Below are 18030 nucleotides of genomic sequence, written 5' to 3' on the forward strand. Positions count from 1 at the left end.
TGTCAAGGGGTGGTGGTTAGATTGTCTCTTATTGAAGATGGTCATAGCCTGACATTAGTGTAGTGTGAATGTTACTTTACCCAAAGTTACACTCTCCCTTGTTTTCTCTGTGCCTCAATTTCATTAACCAACCTTTCAGGAAATGCTTTCTCAGAATTCCTATGGAGATCACCCTTTGCATTTCCTTCAGTGACTGCCTCTGTTATGTTATCACAGTGTGTGACTTTAATCAGAACTCGTTCAACACTCTGACAAATACAGAAACCTACTTCAAGGATTCAGATACGGAACTTTGGAATAGATGGGCCTGAATTTGGGAGGCAAAGACATATTCTTTAGAGAAGAAAGCTGGTGGGTGTGAGGATGTGTTACAGACTGAAGGGTCCAGAATGATGTCTTAATCAGGTTGGCACTGCTGAACATGTGCACTGTGGTTGCAACATGAATCCAAATGTGGTGCAGCATCTGAAACAAGCATAAGAATAAAAGGTTACAATGGGTGGGAATTTCTTCAGGCAATCTAAAGAATGGAAAACCATCGTCAGTCAGTGATAGACTCCCACTTTCAATCCCAATGTTCATCCCAACAAAGAGAATGCAATGATATCGTGGAATTTTCAGAAGGCTATTAATCCAGAGTTGCAGGAAATGTCCTGGGAATGTGGGTTCAAATCCCACCATATCAGGTGGGGAAATTTGGATTCAATAAAAATCTGGAATTAGAAGTCTAATGATGACCAAGAAGCCATTGATGGTTGTCAAGGGGAAAGCCCATCTGGTTCACTGATGCCCTTCAGAAAAGGACACTGCCATTGGTACCTGTTCTGACCTATCTGTGACTCCAGACCCACAACAATGTGGGTGACTCTTAATTGGCCTCTGGGCAATAAGTGCTGAGCAAGCCAGTGACATCCACATCCTTCAAATGAATAAAACAGAAAAAAAGACATTGCATTACGATCAAATTCAGAATTGAACATAATTGCCGGAAAAAACATTTTGTCAAAGCACTCACACTCGAATACGTTCCCTCAAATTTGTCTTACCACTATGCAAACCTCTGAGGTCCTCTCAGAACCAGAAATCAATGCACATACATATCATTTGTCATCTGTGCTGTGTGCATGGATTCTCTGAGCAGCAGCCATGTACCTTAGAGGGAATATTGTCATCAGGATAATTCACAAGAATTTGGATTTAAATTGCTATTCTTATGAATTGTCCAGATGAGTGCAAGATGAAAAGCTTTGGCAAAATGTGACTTTTTAAAAAAATATATCCAAGTTCTGTAGCATCAAATGCCCATAACGTCAGTAGGGCTTCATCTGCTTTGAGTGACATACAAACTGGAATTGACCTGGAATTGAAATCAGTGATGGTTAGAATCATAGATTTGCAGAGCGTTATGGCACAGAAACAAACTCTTTGGTCCAACTTGTCCATGCCAACAATATATCCCACCCCAATCTCGTTCCATTTGCGAGCACTTGCCCATGTCTCCAAACCTTTCCTATTTATATACCCATCCAGCTGCCTTTTAAATGTTGCAATTGTACCAGCCTCCACAACTTCCCCTGGCAGCTCATTCCATACACGTACCACCCTCTGTGTGAAAAAGTTGCCCCTTTGGTCTCTTTTATATCTTCCCCTCTCACCCTAAACCTATGCACTCTAGTTCTGAGCTCCCCCACCCCATGGAAAAAACTTTGCCTATTTACCCTATCCATGCCCCTCATGATTTTATAAACCTCTATAAGGTCACCCCTCAGCCTCCAACACTCCCGGGAAAACAGCCCCAGCCTGTTAAGCCTCTCCCTGCAGCTCAAGTCCTCGAACTCTGGCAACATCCTTGTAAATCTTTTCTGAACCTTTTCAAGTTTCACAACATCTTTTCAATAGGAAGGAGACCAGAATTGCACGCAATATTCCAACAGTGGCCTAACCAATGTCCTGTACAGTTCAAGCTGCAACATGACCTGCCAACTCCTATAGGTAAAAACAAGGACTGCAGGTACTAAACACCAGATCCTAGATTAGAGTGGTGCTGGAAAAGCACAGCAGTTCAGGCAGCATCCTAGGAGCAGGAAAACTGATGTTTCGGGCAAAAGCCCTTCATCAGGAATAGAGGCAGAGAGCATGCAAGGGCCTCCGATACTCAATATTCTGACCGATAAAGGCAAGCATACCAAATACCTTCTTCACTATCCTATCTTCCCGTGACTCTACTTTCTACTATGAACCTGCACTCCAAAGTCTCTTTGTTCAGCAACACTCCCCAGGACCTTACCATTAAGTGTATATATCCTGCTCTGATTTGCTTTTCCAAAATGCAGCACCTCGCATTTATCTAAATTCAAATCCATCTGCCACTTCTCAGCCCGTTGATCCATACTTCTCTTTTATAAATGTGATTATTAAGGTCATGGTTTCAGTCAGCTGGGTTTTCGATGTCCTCAGGAAGTTTTAGACTGCAGCTCCAACACCCAATGTTTTTAAGATTTTATTATATCTGTGACAATGTGACATTTTGAGACAAGGTGTTGCTTATAAGTGTGATGTTACTTTGTAAAATTAGCAACATTATCTTTGGTAATCTTTAATATATAACTCTGTTACAATGTGGACCACGCAGAATTATTACTGCTTGCTAAAGTCTGTGTGATTCTGGATTAGTGGTGCTGGAAGAGCACAGCAGTTCAGGCAGCATCCAAAGTGCAGCAAAATCGTCGATTTCACTGCACTTTGGCTGCTTCCTGAACTGCTGTGCTCTTCCAGCACCACTAATCCAGAATCTGGTTTCCAGCATCTGCAGTCATTGTTTTTACAAAGTCTGTGTGATGTCTAATTGCCTTCTAACAGTGAATCTGTACTGTTGCTATGTTGTTTGAGTGTTATTTTTCAAGGCAATCAAATATTACAGATGTTCTCGCTCCTATGACATTTCAGGTGTTTTACCAAATGCACTTCTCTCTTTTCACTGAGCCTAACTGTCTCGCAGTTATTGAAAATTACTTCCTTCTTTCTTCTAAGAATTCCTGAACTGACTTTCGGCAGCGAAACCTAGTGTTCTCTGGTTCTCTGGAGATTGTGTCTCCAGTCTAGCTGGGGGAAATCTTCCAGTGGCCTTAAATCTCTGAAATCTCCCAACTTTAGCTACAGGACATTAACATTCTGCTAGTAGCAAGCAGGAAACATCTTTTCCCTGCTGATTTCACATCATGTGCTGTCTGTTCAAAGTCTGTGAGACAGTAAGTGTGAATATAGTGGTGCATGTCTGCCACTTTATGTTAAGGTGTGATCCCTGGTGCATGCATCTCAATAACATGTAACATGGACCCTCATCCACCTGGTAACAGATTTATCATTGAGCATATCTTGCAGATCACATGTCCATTTTCATTGCAATGCTTTACCTTAACTTAAAGAAACTGGTCAAAACATAGCTATCTTAGAAAGGCTCAAAGCTGTAACATGTTTGGCAAGTTACATTTAGGCAAATGAAGCCGACCAGAGACATTGAGGTACATAAATATATATTACACATGCATTTGTTTTGTTATTTTGCTAACAGATACTTCACTGGCTTCTCAATCAGCAATGACTCGAGTTTAAAATTTCCATTTCTTTTCCAATCCTTCCATGATTCTTATTCCACTGTAATCCTTTCATCTCCCACAGGCACACAACCTTCCAATTCTCTTCAATTCATCACCACAATGGCCTGAGTTCATGGCATTGGAATGACAGTGAACTTCATAAGACCATAAGACCAGGAGGAGAAATAGGCCCTTCAGCCCTTTAAGTCTGCTATGTCATTCAATGAGATTATAAGTACACCTGAAACGTCAACATCTGCACCTCTGATGCTGCCTGCCTTGCTGTGTTCCTCCAGCCTCCTGCCTGCCCCTCCTGATGCTGCCTGACTTGCTGTGTTCCCCCAGCCTCCTGCCTGTCCCTCCTGATGCTGCCTGCCTTGCTGTGTTCCTCCTGCCTGTCCCTCCTGATGCTGCCTGCCTTGCTGTGTTCCCCCAGCCACCTGCCTGTCCCTCCTGATGCTGCCTGGCTTGCTGTGTTCCTCCAGCCTCCTGCCTGCCCCTCCTGATGCTGCCTGCCTTACTGTGATCTGCCAGCCTCCTGCCTGTCCCTCCTGATGCTGCCTGCCTTGCTGTGTTCCTCCAGTCTCCTGCCTGTCCCTCCTGATGCTGCCTGCCTTGCTGTGTTCCCCCAGCCTCCTGCTTGTCCCTCCTGATGCTGCCTGCCTTGCTGTGTTCCTCCAGCCTCCTGCCTGTCCCTCCTGATGCTGCCTGCCTTGCTGTGTTCCTCCAGCCTCCTGCCTGCCCCTCCTGATGCTGCCTGCCTTACTGTGATCTGCCAGCCTCCTGCCTGTCCCTCCTGATGCTGCCTGCCTTGCTGTGTTCCTCCAGTCTCCTGCCTGTCCCTCCTGATGCTGCCTGCCTTGCTGTGTTCCCCCAGCCTCCTGCTTGTCCCTCCTGATGCTGCCTGCCTTGCTGTGTTCCTCCAGCCTCCTGCCTGTCCCTCCTGATGCTGCCTGCCTTGCTGTGTTCCCCCAGCCTCCTGCTTGTCCCTCCTGATGCTGCCTGCCTTGCTGTGATCTGCCAGCCTCCTGCCTATCTATTTTGGATTCCAGCATCTCCAGGTTTTTTTGTCTCTACTCAATGAGATCATGGTTAATAAGCCTTCATTCTACTATCTGGCTCTTCCCCATAACCCTTGATCCCCTCACTGATTGGAAATCAGTCTATCTCACCACTGAATATTCCTAATGACCCAGCCTCTTCTGTGTTTTGTCGTGAACATTTCCACTGATACACTACTTTCTGAGAGAAGAAATTCCTTCATAGCTTTGCTTAGTTGTGTGGTCAGGAAACCATTTCTTCTTGCACTGCTGACAGCATCGTGTTAACAGAAATGTTGGGACACTTGTTATCCTGATTAGATGATTATTAGCTGTATATTATATTACTAATATACACAAAAATACCACTAGAGTCATAGAGATGTACAGCCTGGAAACAGACCCTTCGGTCCATTTTGGAACAGAAAAGTTTAGTTTCTCTCAAATTGTCCCAGAGAAGCAATTTATCTCAAATATTTGAATAACAGATCAAGCAACCTGTTGTGTGTTCCTACTACTCAACAATGGCTGAACAAAGAAAGAGCCAAGAAATTTAACAGCCCAGGAACAGGCCCTTCAGCCCTCCAAGCCTGAGCTGATCCATAGAACATAGAACATAGAAGAATACAGTGCAGTACAGGCCCTTTGGCCCTCGATGTTGCGCCGATCCAAGCCCACCTAACCTACACTAGCCCACTATCCTCCATATGCTTGTCCAATGCCCGCTTAAATGCCCATAAAGAGGGAGAGTCCACCACTGCTACTGGCAGGGCATTCCATGAACTCACGACTCACTGAGTAAAGAACCTACCCCTAATATCTGTCCTATACCTACCACCCCTTAATTTAAAGCTATGCCCCTTCATAATAGCTGACTCCATACGTGGAAAAAGGTTCTCATGGTCAACCCTATCTAAACCCCTAATCATCTTGTACACCTCTATCAAGTCACCCCTAAATCTTCTTTTCTCCAATGAAAACAACCCCAAGTGCCTCAGCCTTTCCTCATACGATCTTCCTACCATACCAGGCAACATCCTGGTAAACCTCCTCTGCACCCGTTCCAGTGCCTCCATATCCTTCCTATAGTATGGCGACCAAAACTGCACACAATACTCCAGATGCGGCCACACCAGAGTCTTATACAACTGCAACATGACCTCAGGACTCCGGAACTCAATTCCTTTACTAATAAAGGCCAGTACGCCATATGCCTTCTTCACCGCACTATTTACCTGGGTGGCAACTTTCAGAGATCTGTGTACATGGACACCAAGATCCCTCTGCTCATCCACACTACCAAGTATCCGACCATTAGCCCAGTACCCCATCTTTTTGTTACTCTTACCAAAGTGAATCACCTCACACTTAGCTACATTGAACTCCATTTGCCACCTTTCTGCCCAGCTCTGCAGCTTATCCATATCCTGCTGTAACCTGCCATATCCTTCCTCACTGTCAACAACTCCTCCGACTTTCGTATCATCTGCAAACTTGCTCACCCAACCTTCTAACCCGTCCTCCAGGTCATTCATAAAAATTACAAACAGCAATGGTCCCAAAACAGATCCTTGCGGAACACCGCTAGTAACTGCACTCCAAGATGAACCTTTACCATCAACTACTACCCTCTGTCTTCTTCCAGCCAGCCAATTCCTAATCCAAACCTCCAACTCACCCTCAATGCCATACCTCCGTATTTTTTGCAGTAGCCTACCATGGGGAACCTTATCAAACGCCTTACTAAAATCCATATACACCACATCTACCGCTTTCCCCTCATCCACCTCCTTAGTCACCTTCTCAAAGAATTCAATAAGGTTTGTGAGGCACGACCTGCCCTTCACAAAACCATGCTGACTATCCTTGATCACATTATTCCTATCCAGATGTTCATAAATCATATCCCTTACAATTCTCTCTAAGACTTTGCCCATAACAGAAGTGAGACTCACCGGTCTATAGTTACTAGGGTTATCCCTACTCCCCTTCTTGAACAAGGGAACCACATTTGCTATCCTCCAGTCTTCTGGCACTATTCCTGTAGACAACGAGGACATAAAAATCAAGGCCAATGGCTCTGCAGTCTCCTCCCTTGCTTCCCAGAGAATCCTAGGATAAATGCCATCAGGCCCAGGGGACTTATCTATTTTCACCCTTTCCAGAATTTCCAACACCTCTTCCCTACATACCTCAAAGCCATCCATTCTACATAATTGTGACTCAGTATTCACATCGGCAACAATGTCCTGTTCCTGAGTGAATACTGACGAAAAGTATTCATTCAGTGTCTCCCCAATCTCTTCAGCCTCCACACGCAACTTCCCACGACTATCCTTGACTGGATCTATTCCTGTCCTAGTCATTCTTTTATTCCTGACATACCTATAGAAAGCCTTAGGGTTTTCCCTAATCCTACCAACCAAGGACCCTCCTTGCTGCTCTTAGCTCTCTCTTCAGATCCTTCCTGGCTACCTTATAACTCTCAATCACCCCAATTGAACCTTCACGCCTCATCTCTACATAGGCCGCCCTCTTCCATTTAACAAGGGATTCCAATTCCTTATTAAACCACGGCTCCCTCACACAACCCTTTCCTCCCTGCCTGACAGGTACATACTTATCAAGGACACTCAATAGTTGCTCCTTGAACAAGCTCCACATATCAATTGCGCCCTTCCCTTGAAGCCTACTTTTCCAAGCCATGCATCCTAAGTCATGCCTCACCACATCATAATTTCCCTGCCCCCAGCTATAACTCTTACCCTGCAGTGCACACTTATCCCTCTCCATCACTAGAGTAAAAGTCACCAAATTGTGGTCACTGTCCCCAAAGTGCTCACCTACCTCTAATTCTAACACCTGGCCTGGTTCGTTACCCAGAACCAAATCCAGTATGGCCTCACCTCTTGTTGGCCTGTCTACATATTGTGTCAGGAAACCCTCCTGCACACATTGGACAAACACCGACCCATCTAACGAACTTGAGCTATAGCTTTCCCAATCCAAATCCACTGTCTAAAATTTAGCCCAATTCCTAAGCATCTCTATCCCTCTGCTCCCCACCTACTCCTGCATCTGTCCAGACACATCTTCAATGAATCTACCGTGCCTGCCTCTACTACCTCTGCTGGCAATGCGTTCCAGGCACCTACCACCCTACTGTGCCGCGTGTATTTCCTTTAAATGTTTCACCTCTCACCTTGAAAGCATGACCTCTCATTATTGAATCCTTTACCCTTGGAAAAAGCTTATTTCTATCTACCCTCTCTATACCCTTCATGATTTTGTAGGCCTCAATCAGGTCCCCCCTCAATCTCCTTTTCTATAATGAAAACAATCCTAACCTACTCAACCTCTCTTCATAGCTAGCACCTTCCACATCAGGCAACATCCTTGTAAGCCTTGTCTGCACCCTCTCCAAAGCATCCACGTCCTTTTGGTAATGTGGTGACCAGAACTGTACATAGTATTCTAAATGCGGTCAAACCAATGTCTTGTACTGGTGATACTTTCCACTGACCGAATGCTGGTGTTTATCCAAAAAATATGTTTAGCTCACCACATGTGTTCCTTTGACTACTCGTAATAGGAAAAGAGTACAGACTGAACTTAACCACCTGTACTTGTAAAACCCCAAACAAAACATTGACTAATTGATGTGGTACATTTGAGCAACATTTGTTTAATAATACTCTGTGTGCTATTTTAACATCCAATTGAAGACAGTTATCCAAGCTCATAATTTGGGCCATTTAGCATTGAAAAAGTGACACATATTCCAATTAGCTTATGGAGTCTATAGGTTCGTTTTGCTTTCTCCGTGGCGAGACCTGATCCAATCAGAATTGACTTTGTCAATTCTTGAGTCATACAGCACAAAACAGACCCTTTGGTCCAATCAGTCCACGCTGACGATAATCCAAGTTAAATCAATCCCACCTGTTTCTCTTGGTTCATATCCCTCCAAACATTTCTTATTCATGAACTTATCCAAATGTCTTTTAAACGTTATAACTGTACCTGCATCCTTCACTTCCTCTGAAAGTTTATTGCACATATGAGGCACGCTCTTTTAAAAAAAATACTGCCCTGAGGAGATGATCGGACCCTGGTACCAGTTTGGAAACACAGCCTTCAGGAGTCCTGCTCACGAAGGGTGGATTCACAGCGGGTAGGAGGTAGTGAGGACTGCAGATGCTGGAGAGTTAGAGTCAATAAGATGTGGAGCTGGAAAAAGCACAGCAGGTCAGGCAGTATCTGAGGAGCAAGAAAGTTGACATTTTGAGGATAACTGACTAGCTTAGACCAGCCAGGGCAAAAATCGTCACGGCATTTACACCAGCCTCGAGTTTTGTTTCAACACAGTGAGGTTTATTAATGTAGCAGCCGTGTGCACTTCTTCACCACTTCAGTAGGTTAATCCCACACTTACCAATGATATTGGTGGAAGTACCTCCTGGACAGCCAACAGTGGAGAGACAGGGCCCATTGTTACCAGCACTGGACACAAAGATAACATTGTGTTTTAAAACTGCTTCACCAATCACCTTGCATATTCACCCTGAGTTAGAACCAATCAGCACACTTTCTCTGTCGTTAAAATTGTTGTGTGATTATTTGAAATTTGGCATTCTTGTTTTTACCTTGAAAAGTCAAGACAAAATACTTTGGTAAAATATTTAATTTTATCCATATCATATAAGTACAAGAAAGCCATGCCATATAATGGTGAGATCTGTCCATTTAAAACTGTAACTTCATAGGGCAGCATGGTGGCTTAGTGGTTAGCACTGCTACCTCACAGTGCCAGGGGCCTGTGTTCAATTCCATCTTCGGGCAACTGTCTGTGTGGTGTTTGCATGTTGTCCCTGTGTCTAACTGGCATTTTCTCCCACAGTCCAAAGACCTGTAGGTTAGATGGATTGGCTGTGCTAAATTGCCCGTAGTGTCCATGGATGTGTAGGTTGGGGGCTTGGTTCTGGGCCAGATGATTTATAGAGGGTTAATGCAGATTTAATGGTCGGTATGGCCACAGACTTAGAAATTGTATAATTTCAAAGAATCTGTGTACAACTGAGATTTGATTTGTACAGAATTGGTTGTGATTATAAAACACTGACTTGGTTAAAGGTGACAAAAGAGAGCTGTGGTAGGTTCAGGACAAGTAACAAGGTCAATTAGAAATGAATGTGTTAAACCATGGCAGCAGTGAAGTCAGAGCAACTGGGAAATGGAGATAAACACTCGATCAGCTTTAAAAACATCATGGCTACAACAGCAGGTCACAGACTCAGCTCCTGGCTCCCCAAAGCATGTCCACCATCTACAAGGCACAAATCAGGAATGTATTGAACTACTCCCCACTTACCTGATGGGTGCAGCCCCAACAGCACTTACAAGGCTCACCACAATCCGGGACAAAATAGCCCCCTTGATTGGTACCCCATTCATCACCTACAACACTTACTCTCCTCACGATTGCCACAGAGTAGCAGCAGGTTTTAGATTAGAGTGGTGCTGGAAAAGCACAGCAGGTCAGGCAGCATCCCAGGAGCAGGAAAATCGATGTTTCAGGCAAAAGCCCATCACCAGGAATGAAGCAGCAGTGCGTGTGCCATCTACAAGATGTCGCGCAGCAACTCACCAGAGTTCCTTACAAAGCATCTTCCATACCCATGACTATTACCATCTGGAAGGACATGGGTAGCAGATAAATGGGAATTCCAAACCCGCGACTGTTCACTTCCCGAGCCACAATGTGAGCCCTGTAGAATTCATGTGTGACAGCAACTGGAGAAACTGAAAGTGAAGCTGTCAGTGTGCCCACACCCTGCCAGGGCCTGCATGGCTGTGTTGCCACACAACTTAAAGGGAGTATAGAATGCAAGTTACACCCAAACCTGGCTTGGAATTACATTCCTTGATCTCCCTCCCTAACACATTCTCCCCGTGTCTGTGTGGGTTTCCTCTGTGTGCTCTGATTTCCTCCCACAGTCCAAAGGTGTGCAAGTTAGGTGAATTGGTCATGCTAAATTGCCCATTGTGTTCAGGGATGTGTAGGTTAGGTGCATTAGTCAGGGGTAAATATAGAGTAATCAGGTAGGGGAATGGGTCTGGGTAGGATACTCTTTGGAGAGTTGGTGTGGACTTGTTGGGCCGATTGGCCTGGTTCCACACTGTAGGGATTCTATGATTCGATGAAGGTATGTACATCCCAATAACTGCAGTGGTTCAGGAGGACAGGTCACCATCATTTTGTCAAAAGCAATTAGAGGATAACCAACAAATAATGGCCAGCGTTGGTCAACTTCATAAAACCATAAGGGGAAAAGGAGGTCATTCAGCCTGACTCCTTTCCAGTATTCAATGGGATCAGGGCTGCCCTGAAAACCCTCAACTCCACTTTCCTGCCTTTTCCCCTGATGTGTTGGACTGGGGTGGACAAACCCAAAGTCACACAACACCAGGTTCGAATCTAACAGGTTCATTTAAAATTACAAGCTTTGGTAGTGCTGCCCCTTTGTCAGGTGAAGTGGAGAGTGGCATCACTTTACACTTCACCTGACAGAGAAGCAGTGCTCTGAAAGCTTAGAATTTTAATAAACCTGTTGGACTAGAACCTGGTGTCATGTGACTTCCGACTTTACCTTTCCCTATAACCCTTGATTCCCTTAAATAAAAATCTGTCTATCTCAGCCTGGAATATACTTCATGACCCAGCCCCGACAGCCATCTGTAATAAAGAATTTTACAAGTCCACTACCTTCTGAGAGAAGGAATCTCCCCTCTCTGCATCTACCTTGTCAAATTTGCTAAGAATCTTGTATGTTCCAATTGATCTCTTCTCATTCCCATAAACTCCGATGAGCAAAGTCCCAACTTACTCAACATCTCCTCAAAGGAAAATCCCTCTCTGCTTGGTATCAGCCCAGAGAACCTTCTCTAGATTACCTGTAATGTCAATATAGAACATAGAACAGAGAACATTACAGCGCAGGACAGGCCCTTCAGCCCTCCATGTGGTGCCATCCTGTGGAACCAATCTGAAGCCCATCTATCCTACACTATTCCATTTTCATCCATGTATCTATCCAATGACAACTTAAATGCCCTTAAAGTTGGTGAGTCTACTACTGTTGCAGGCAATGCATTCCACGCCCCTACTACTCTCTGAGTAAAGAAACTACCTCTGCCATCTGTCCTATATCCATCACCCCCCAATTTAAAGCTATGTCCCCTCGTGCTAGCCATCACCATCCGAGGAAAAAGGCTCTCCCTGTCCACCCTATCTAACCCTCTGATTATCTTATATGTCTCTATTAAGTCACCTCTCAACCTTTTTTTCTCTAGTGAAAACAGCCTCAAAACCCTCAGCATTTCCTCATAAGACTTTCCTCCATACCAAGCAGCATACTAGTAAATCTCCTCTGAACCCTTTCCAAAGCTTCCTATAATACGGTGACCCGAACTGTACACAATACTCCAAGTGCGGCTGCACCAGAGTTTTGTACAGCTGCCGCATGACCTCATAGCTCCAAAACTCAATCCCTCTACCAATAAAAGCTGACATACTGTATGCCTCCTTAACAGGCCTATCAATCTGGATGGCAACTTTCAGGGATCTATGCGTATGGACAGTGAGATCTCTCTGTTCATCTACACTACCAAGAATCTTACCATTAGCCCAGTACTCTATATTCCTGTTATTCCTTCCAAAGTGAATCGCCTCACACTTTTCTGCATTAAACTCCATTTGCCATCTCTCAGCCCAGCTCTGCAGCTTGTCTGTATCCCTCTGTAGCCTGCAACATCCTTCAGCATTATTCACAGCTCCACCGAACTTAGTGTTATCCACAATATGTCTTTCCTTAGATTCAGGGCCCAAAACTATTCACAAATATTCAGCTGTAGTCGGACCAGTGCCTTGTACCTCCTCTTGTCCATTAAGCAGAAGCGCACAGAAAAGAAACATTGAAATGTGAGTTGGACAGGAATTAGCCCCAGGTGTCATAATTGGATGTTAGCCATGGTGTTTAGTGACACAGATATAATATTGTCATGACAAATCCAGTGTGGACAGTCACAAGCATTTTTAAAAATGCATTACTTGAGCATCTTTCATAAACTTAAGACATTCAAATGCACTTCAGAGCCAATGAAGTACTTTTTGAAGTGTAGTAAGTGTCTGTGAAGCGGAAAATGTAGCACCTAATTTGAACTCATCAATGAAATAATGACCAGTGATGTTGCTTATAAATAAATATGTATTTAATGCAGAGAAATGTAGAATGATGCATTTTGATTGGGAAAAATGAGAAGAGGTAAAATAAAGTCCAGATCTAAGTGGTGTTCATGAACAGAACAACCTGGCAGGATATGTGAATTACCTAACAATGTTGTGGAGGCAGATTCAGTCCTGGATCTCAAACAAAAAAGAGTTGAACAAGAAGCAGAGCAGAAGCAAATTAAAGAGCATATGGCAAAAAAGTAACTGAGTGACATGAGGCAAAGTACTCTTGCAGAGAGCTAACACAAGTGTGATGGACAAAATAGTCTCCATCTCTGTTGTAAAGATTCTCTGATACTATTTGTATAATTCTGTCATCTGGATGTGATATGGACATGGGAGCACATGTCCATCTGACATATTGATGCATTCATCTTTATTCCTTCCTGAAGCTATTTTAATGATGTAACATCAGCTGAAGTTTGTAACATTAATCAGCCACAGGAAGAAAGTACTCAAGACAAACAATCAATGTTTGTGCTTAGAAATGTAACGTCTAAATGACCTGCTGCCATCTGGATGTTTTCCTGTAGAAACGAATGAATGATGCAATAAGCTGAGATAGGGAAACTGGATCAGGACTCTTTACAAATTAGAAATGATTTTTGCATCTGAGTCTTTTGGAATGCAACCAATATGCTACCGTGACCAATACAGTCTTTGGTTATGTAAGATGGTGTACAGGACTCAGTTTCTTACAATCAATTTATAATTAAATAATTGTATTTTTTAGTTAAGAAAGAACTCTTAATTTAATTGCACCTTATTACCTTCTGGGCAGGATTCAAGTTGTTTCACAGCCAACAAATACTTTTTGACAAGTAACAACTAGCATTCATATGGAACTTTTACTTTAGTAAGACATTTCAGGATGGTTTCCCAGAGCAATAGCAGTTTGACACTGAACCACATAGAATATATGAAAGCTGTCATTAAAAAGCTTGTTCAAAGAGATAAGTTTTAAGGAACATTATGAAAGAGGAGAGGGAGAGCTAGAGAAATGAAGAATTTTAGCAAAGAATTGCAAAGGTTAAGACTCAAGAAGTGGATGACACAGCAAATAGTGAAGGGTTTTAAGTGGGGTGTATGTAAAAGATACATTTGGAGTAGATTTACTGGGAGCTTGTCAGCTTGAAACAATGATGGTAGGGGGAAAGGCCATGGTGGACATGAAATAAGGGTGTGGGGTTTTATACAGAAGTAGTGTAGGGTAGTGACCATAGTGTTTTTTTGGTGACCAGGACATTAGTTTAAGTTTCACACAACACCAGGTTATAGTCCAACAGATTCATTTGGAAGCACTAGCTTTTGGAGCACTGATCCTTCATCAGGTGTTTGTGGAGTATAAGATCGTAAGACACAGAATTTATAGCAAACGTTTACAGGGCAATGTAACTGAAATTAAACATTGAAAAAGACCTGGATTGTTTGTGAAGTCTCTCATCTTTTAGAATGAACATGTTGGCTTCAGTTCTTTCAATGTAAAACTTTTTAAAAATTACATTCTCAAGTGAACTTTAACAATCAGTGTCAGATAATGCATTGAAGGTGTGAGCTGCCCTGTGTCAGACTGATTCTAATCTAAAAAATGGATTTACAGAATCTTACATGGATTATCTGGACTGACATGACACCAATTGTTAAAGTTCACTTGAGAATGTAACTTTTAAATGTTCTGCGATTAACATGTGAAAGAACTGAAACCAACATGGTCATTCTAAAAGATGAGAGACTTAACAAACAATCCTGATCTTTTTCAATATATAATTTCAGTTACATCACACTGTAAACTTTTGCTTTAAATTCTGTGTCTTATTCTCCACAACCACCTGATGAAGGAGCGTCGCTCCAAAAGCTAGTGCTTCCAAATAAACCTGTTGGACTATAACCTGGTGTTGTGTGATTTTTAACTTTGTACACCCCAGTCTAAATCATTAGTTTAAGCTGTGATCGAGGCAGTAGGGCTTTGAAGCCTACACAGAAGTGGAAGGTGGGAAGATGAGAACTGGAATAGGTGAGTCTGGAGCTAGCAAAACAACATAGGAAACAGGAATAGGCCATTCAGCCCCTGGAGCCTGTTCTGCCGTTCACTGAGATCATGGCTGCTCTGAGGCCTAACTCCATACACCTGCCTTTGGACCATTTCCCCCAATACAGTAATGTATCCACCTCAGATTTAAAAATAGCAGCTGATCCAGCACCCACTGCCACTTGTGGGAGAGAGTTCCAAACTTCTCCCACCCTGTGTGTGTAAAAATACTATCTAACATCTTTCCTGAATGATATGGCCCTAACTTTTACACTGTGAAAAGCCAAGAGACTCACAGAAATATTTAGAGTTACATATGGAAGCATCACATCACCCTGGGTTGAGGAATAGCAGTAAATGAGAATAATCTATCCTTCCTGGTGTTGACTGAGGGAGCCAGAGAATATCATGGCTTTCTTTGAATAATGCCACAGGATCTTACTTCACCTTCTCATCTGGAAGAAGGTGCATTGAATAATGCAGCGCTAGATTCCCAGTGTCAACACAGATGATATGCTTTAATCGATAGTAGAGCTTAGATTTATGACCTACTTACTCTTCAGACCAGAATGCTGAACAACTGAGCCAAATAGGCACTTCAATAGAATGGAATTATTTTGCTGTTCACAGAAAATAAAAACTCTCTGAATGGTGTATTAAGTAGATAGAAAGTCATGTTGGGGCCATAACTCAATCTCTTCAAAGAACTGCGGCGTTCTGCATTCTCTTGGGCGAGGGGAAGAGTTGGGATCCAGTCCAATGGGACAGCAGGTAAATGAAAGGGGCGAAAGGATCTGGCCAGTGAGGTGGGGGAAAGACCAGGAGGCTTCAGGAGAAATGCAGATAATGGGGCAGGAGAATAGAAGGGTGTATCAGAGAATAGAGAACTCAGGGAGAAGCCGAGTCTGATTCTAGGCACTGGCGCAATCAGTTTCTCAGTGTCATAGCAGGCGAGAGAATTGTCCCGGACAATATCTCAAAGCGAGTCGTGCATTCATTCCCAATCCAGGAGTGTCAAACCTCAAACTTTCCCGCTCAGTTCTTGCAATCCAGGAGCGCTGCCGTCCCAACATTCGCTAAAATGTTACACTGACAAATTGTGAAACGCTGGTGATCCTGAAATAATAAGGTAAAAAAGAACATCTCAGCCGGGATAATGAACAAGTTTGTCAAATGTTGACGGTACTGGAGTGACAAGATAAATTAAAATCTCAACCGGGACACTGAATTTTTGATCGTAATTTAGGACCAATTACCCCATCCCTCCTCACACACGCACTCACTAAATAGCTTCCTGTGGTGATGCTCCTCATGAATTATTCAGCATTGTAAAGTGAGAGTTGAGAAAGTGTTTTTCACTTTGCACAGGACGGTTAGATTAGCAGCAGTTCCTGATCTTGAAAGAATCTGTCCACAGAAGCAGGCGTCAGCTTGATGTGACTTAATGCACTATGGCAAACAGAGAGCTATCATCTTACAAATGTTTCTGGTAATTGGAGAGCAGGAATTGCAAATGCCTGAGCAAGAAAATGGTATCAATTTGGTTGTGAGTAAATACTATAAAGTATAATGCATCTAAAGTCCACGAAAGTGCACGCAAGTTGCCAGATGTATACAGTTCCTTAATGAATCATTAATGACAGGGCGGAATGGCCTGTCGCTAATGACCATTAATAATCTCTCCATATCTAATGCACGGGCTGGATGGTTCAGACCAGAGAATACCTCTGAGATTACTTTGAATAAGCTCTAAACTTTCTTTTTTCCGGGACTGCCCTGTCCGTTTGTGAGCTAAGAGCAGTCAGTTGGTTTGGAAACCTTTGATCTGAGCTTCGAACATGGATTTGGTGTTAAGAAGGTCTGTTTCAGGTAAGTCTTAACCGGTGCTCCCTTCATTGGTGAAATTAAGGCGAGTGGAAGTTGTCATGGAGCGTATGACAGAGGGGGCTGTTACTGAGATTAATTCTGTCGCAATTAGACCTTTCAACAGCGATATATAAATAAGGAAATGTTTGTCAGTGAAGTGTGAGGGATATCGTACTTGGTTGTGATGTTAGACATCGTGTTGATGTGGAATTAGCTGCTGAATTTATCAGAGACAACGCCCAGTTTTTCGTTGTTGAACCTGGAGCTCTCCAGGGTCCTGAAAGTAGCCGAGTCTTTTTGAGTGAGGTGCTTGCAGAGCGTGTACAGATAATGGACCGTGATCGGTTTAACGGCATCAGAGAGTCAGTTTGTCAATGTCACCGTGGGGGAACATGTTTTAGAAAATACGGACAATCTCTAAAGGGCATTGAGAAGTTAGCTCCACCCTCGAATCCTGAATATCGTTCGGATCACAACACAAAGAATTTTCGCTTTATTTTTGCGTTTCATCAGAATGTGGATCAAACATTAATCGGTTACATCCCGATTGCTTGCCCATTTCAAAATGATAAAAAAATACATTTTAGGCCAATCGACTCTCCTTTTTCATTGTGAAATATAAATTCTTTCGAATTATTGAGCAATATTGTTGTATTGTACTCTCAGCAGGTCAATGTTTCTGGGGAAAGGAATTCCCTTTTTTATCTCTCAACTATGTCCTCATTCTGTGACCCAAGCTCGCCATCGAATACTGCCACCGATTTTATCATGGTGTGCACCACCATCTCACTGCTTCCCAACTCCATCCCTTTAAATAATGTTATTTTCCATTATCTGCTTATCAACAGAAAGCTGATTTTGTTTATCTCCTGCAGCCCTGACACTGGAGCTAATGGCCTTAGTGATATCCAGCTAAAACCAAGGCGCTCAAAATAGACTAAGAATCCAAGTCCGAGCATTGCATAGCTCTGTACTACACTGAATAATATGTTTACAACTGAATTGTGAACTGTAAGAAGCTTTGCCTTTGTGTGAATTTGTCTGTGGTTTTTGTGTGTGGGTTCAAATTTGGATAATAACACACGTTGATGCATATTAAAATAAACAGTGTTACATCACCACTCATGTCAGGCGACAGTTATATGTCTTTAGTTTGAAGTAATACGCTCTTTCAATGAACAGGAATAAGGAGCAGTGAATAGATAAAAA

General features: G+C 43.1%; 1 protein-coding gene across 4 annotated transcripts in view; it reads left to right on the forward strand.

Annotated features, from left to right (window-relative positions):
* fgf13a (fibroblast growth factor 13a) overlaps nt 1-18030 on the forward strand; it is a 756986-nt gene that overhangs the window by 414867 nt on the left and 324089 nt on the right. The window contains exon 1 of one of the 4 annotated variants that reach the window (XM_072595627.1): nt 16714-16824. The exons of the other annotated variants lie outside the window; for them this stretch is intronic. Within the exon in view, the coding sequence (XP_072451728.1) occupies nt 16794-16824 (31 nt within the window). The 5' untranslated portion in view covers nt 16714-16793. Of the gene's footprint in view, nt 1-16713; nt 16825-18030 lie in introns of those variants that run through there. 4 annotated transcript variants of the gene reach the window in all.

The sequence above is a fragment of the Chiloscyllium punctatum genome, chromosome 25 (assembly GCF_047496795.1).
Source record: "Chiloscyllium punctatum isolate Juve2018m chromosome 25, sChiPun1.3, whole genome shotgun sequence".
Lineage (NCBI taxonomy): Eukaryota > Metazoa > Chordata > Chondrichthyes > Orectolobiformes > Hemiscylliidae > Chiloscyllium > Chiloscyllium punctatum.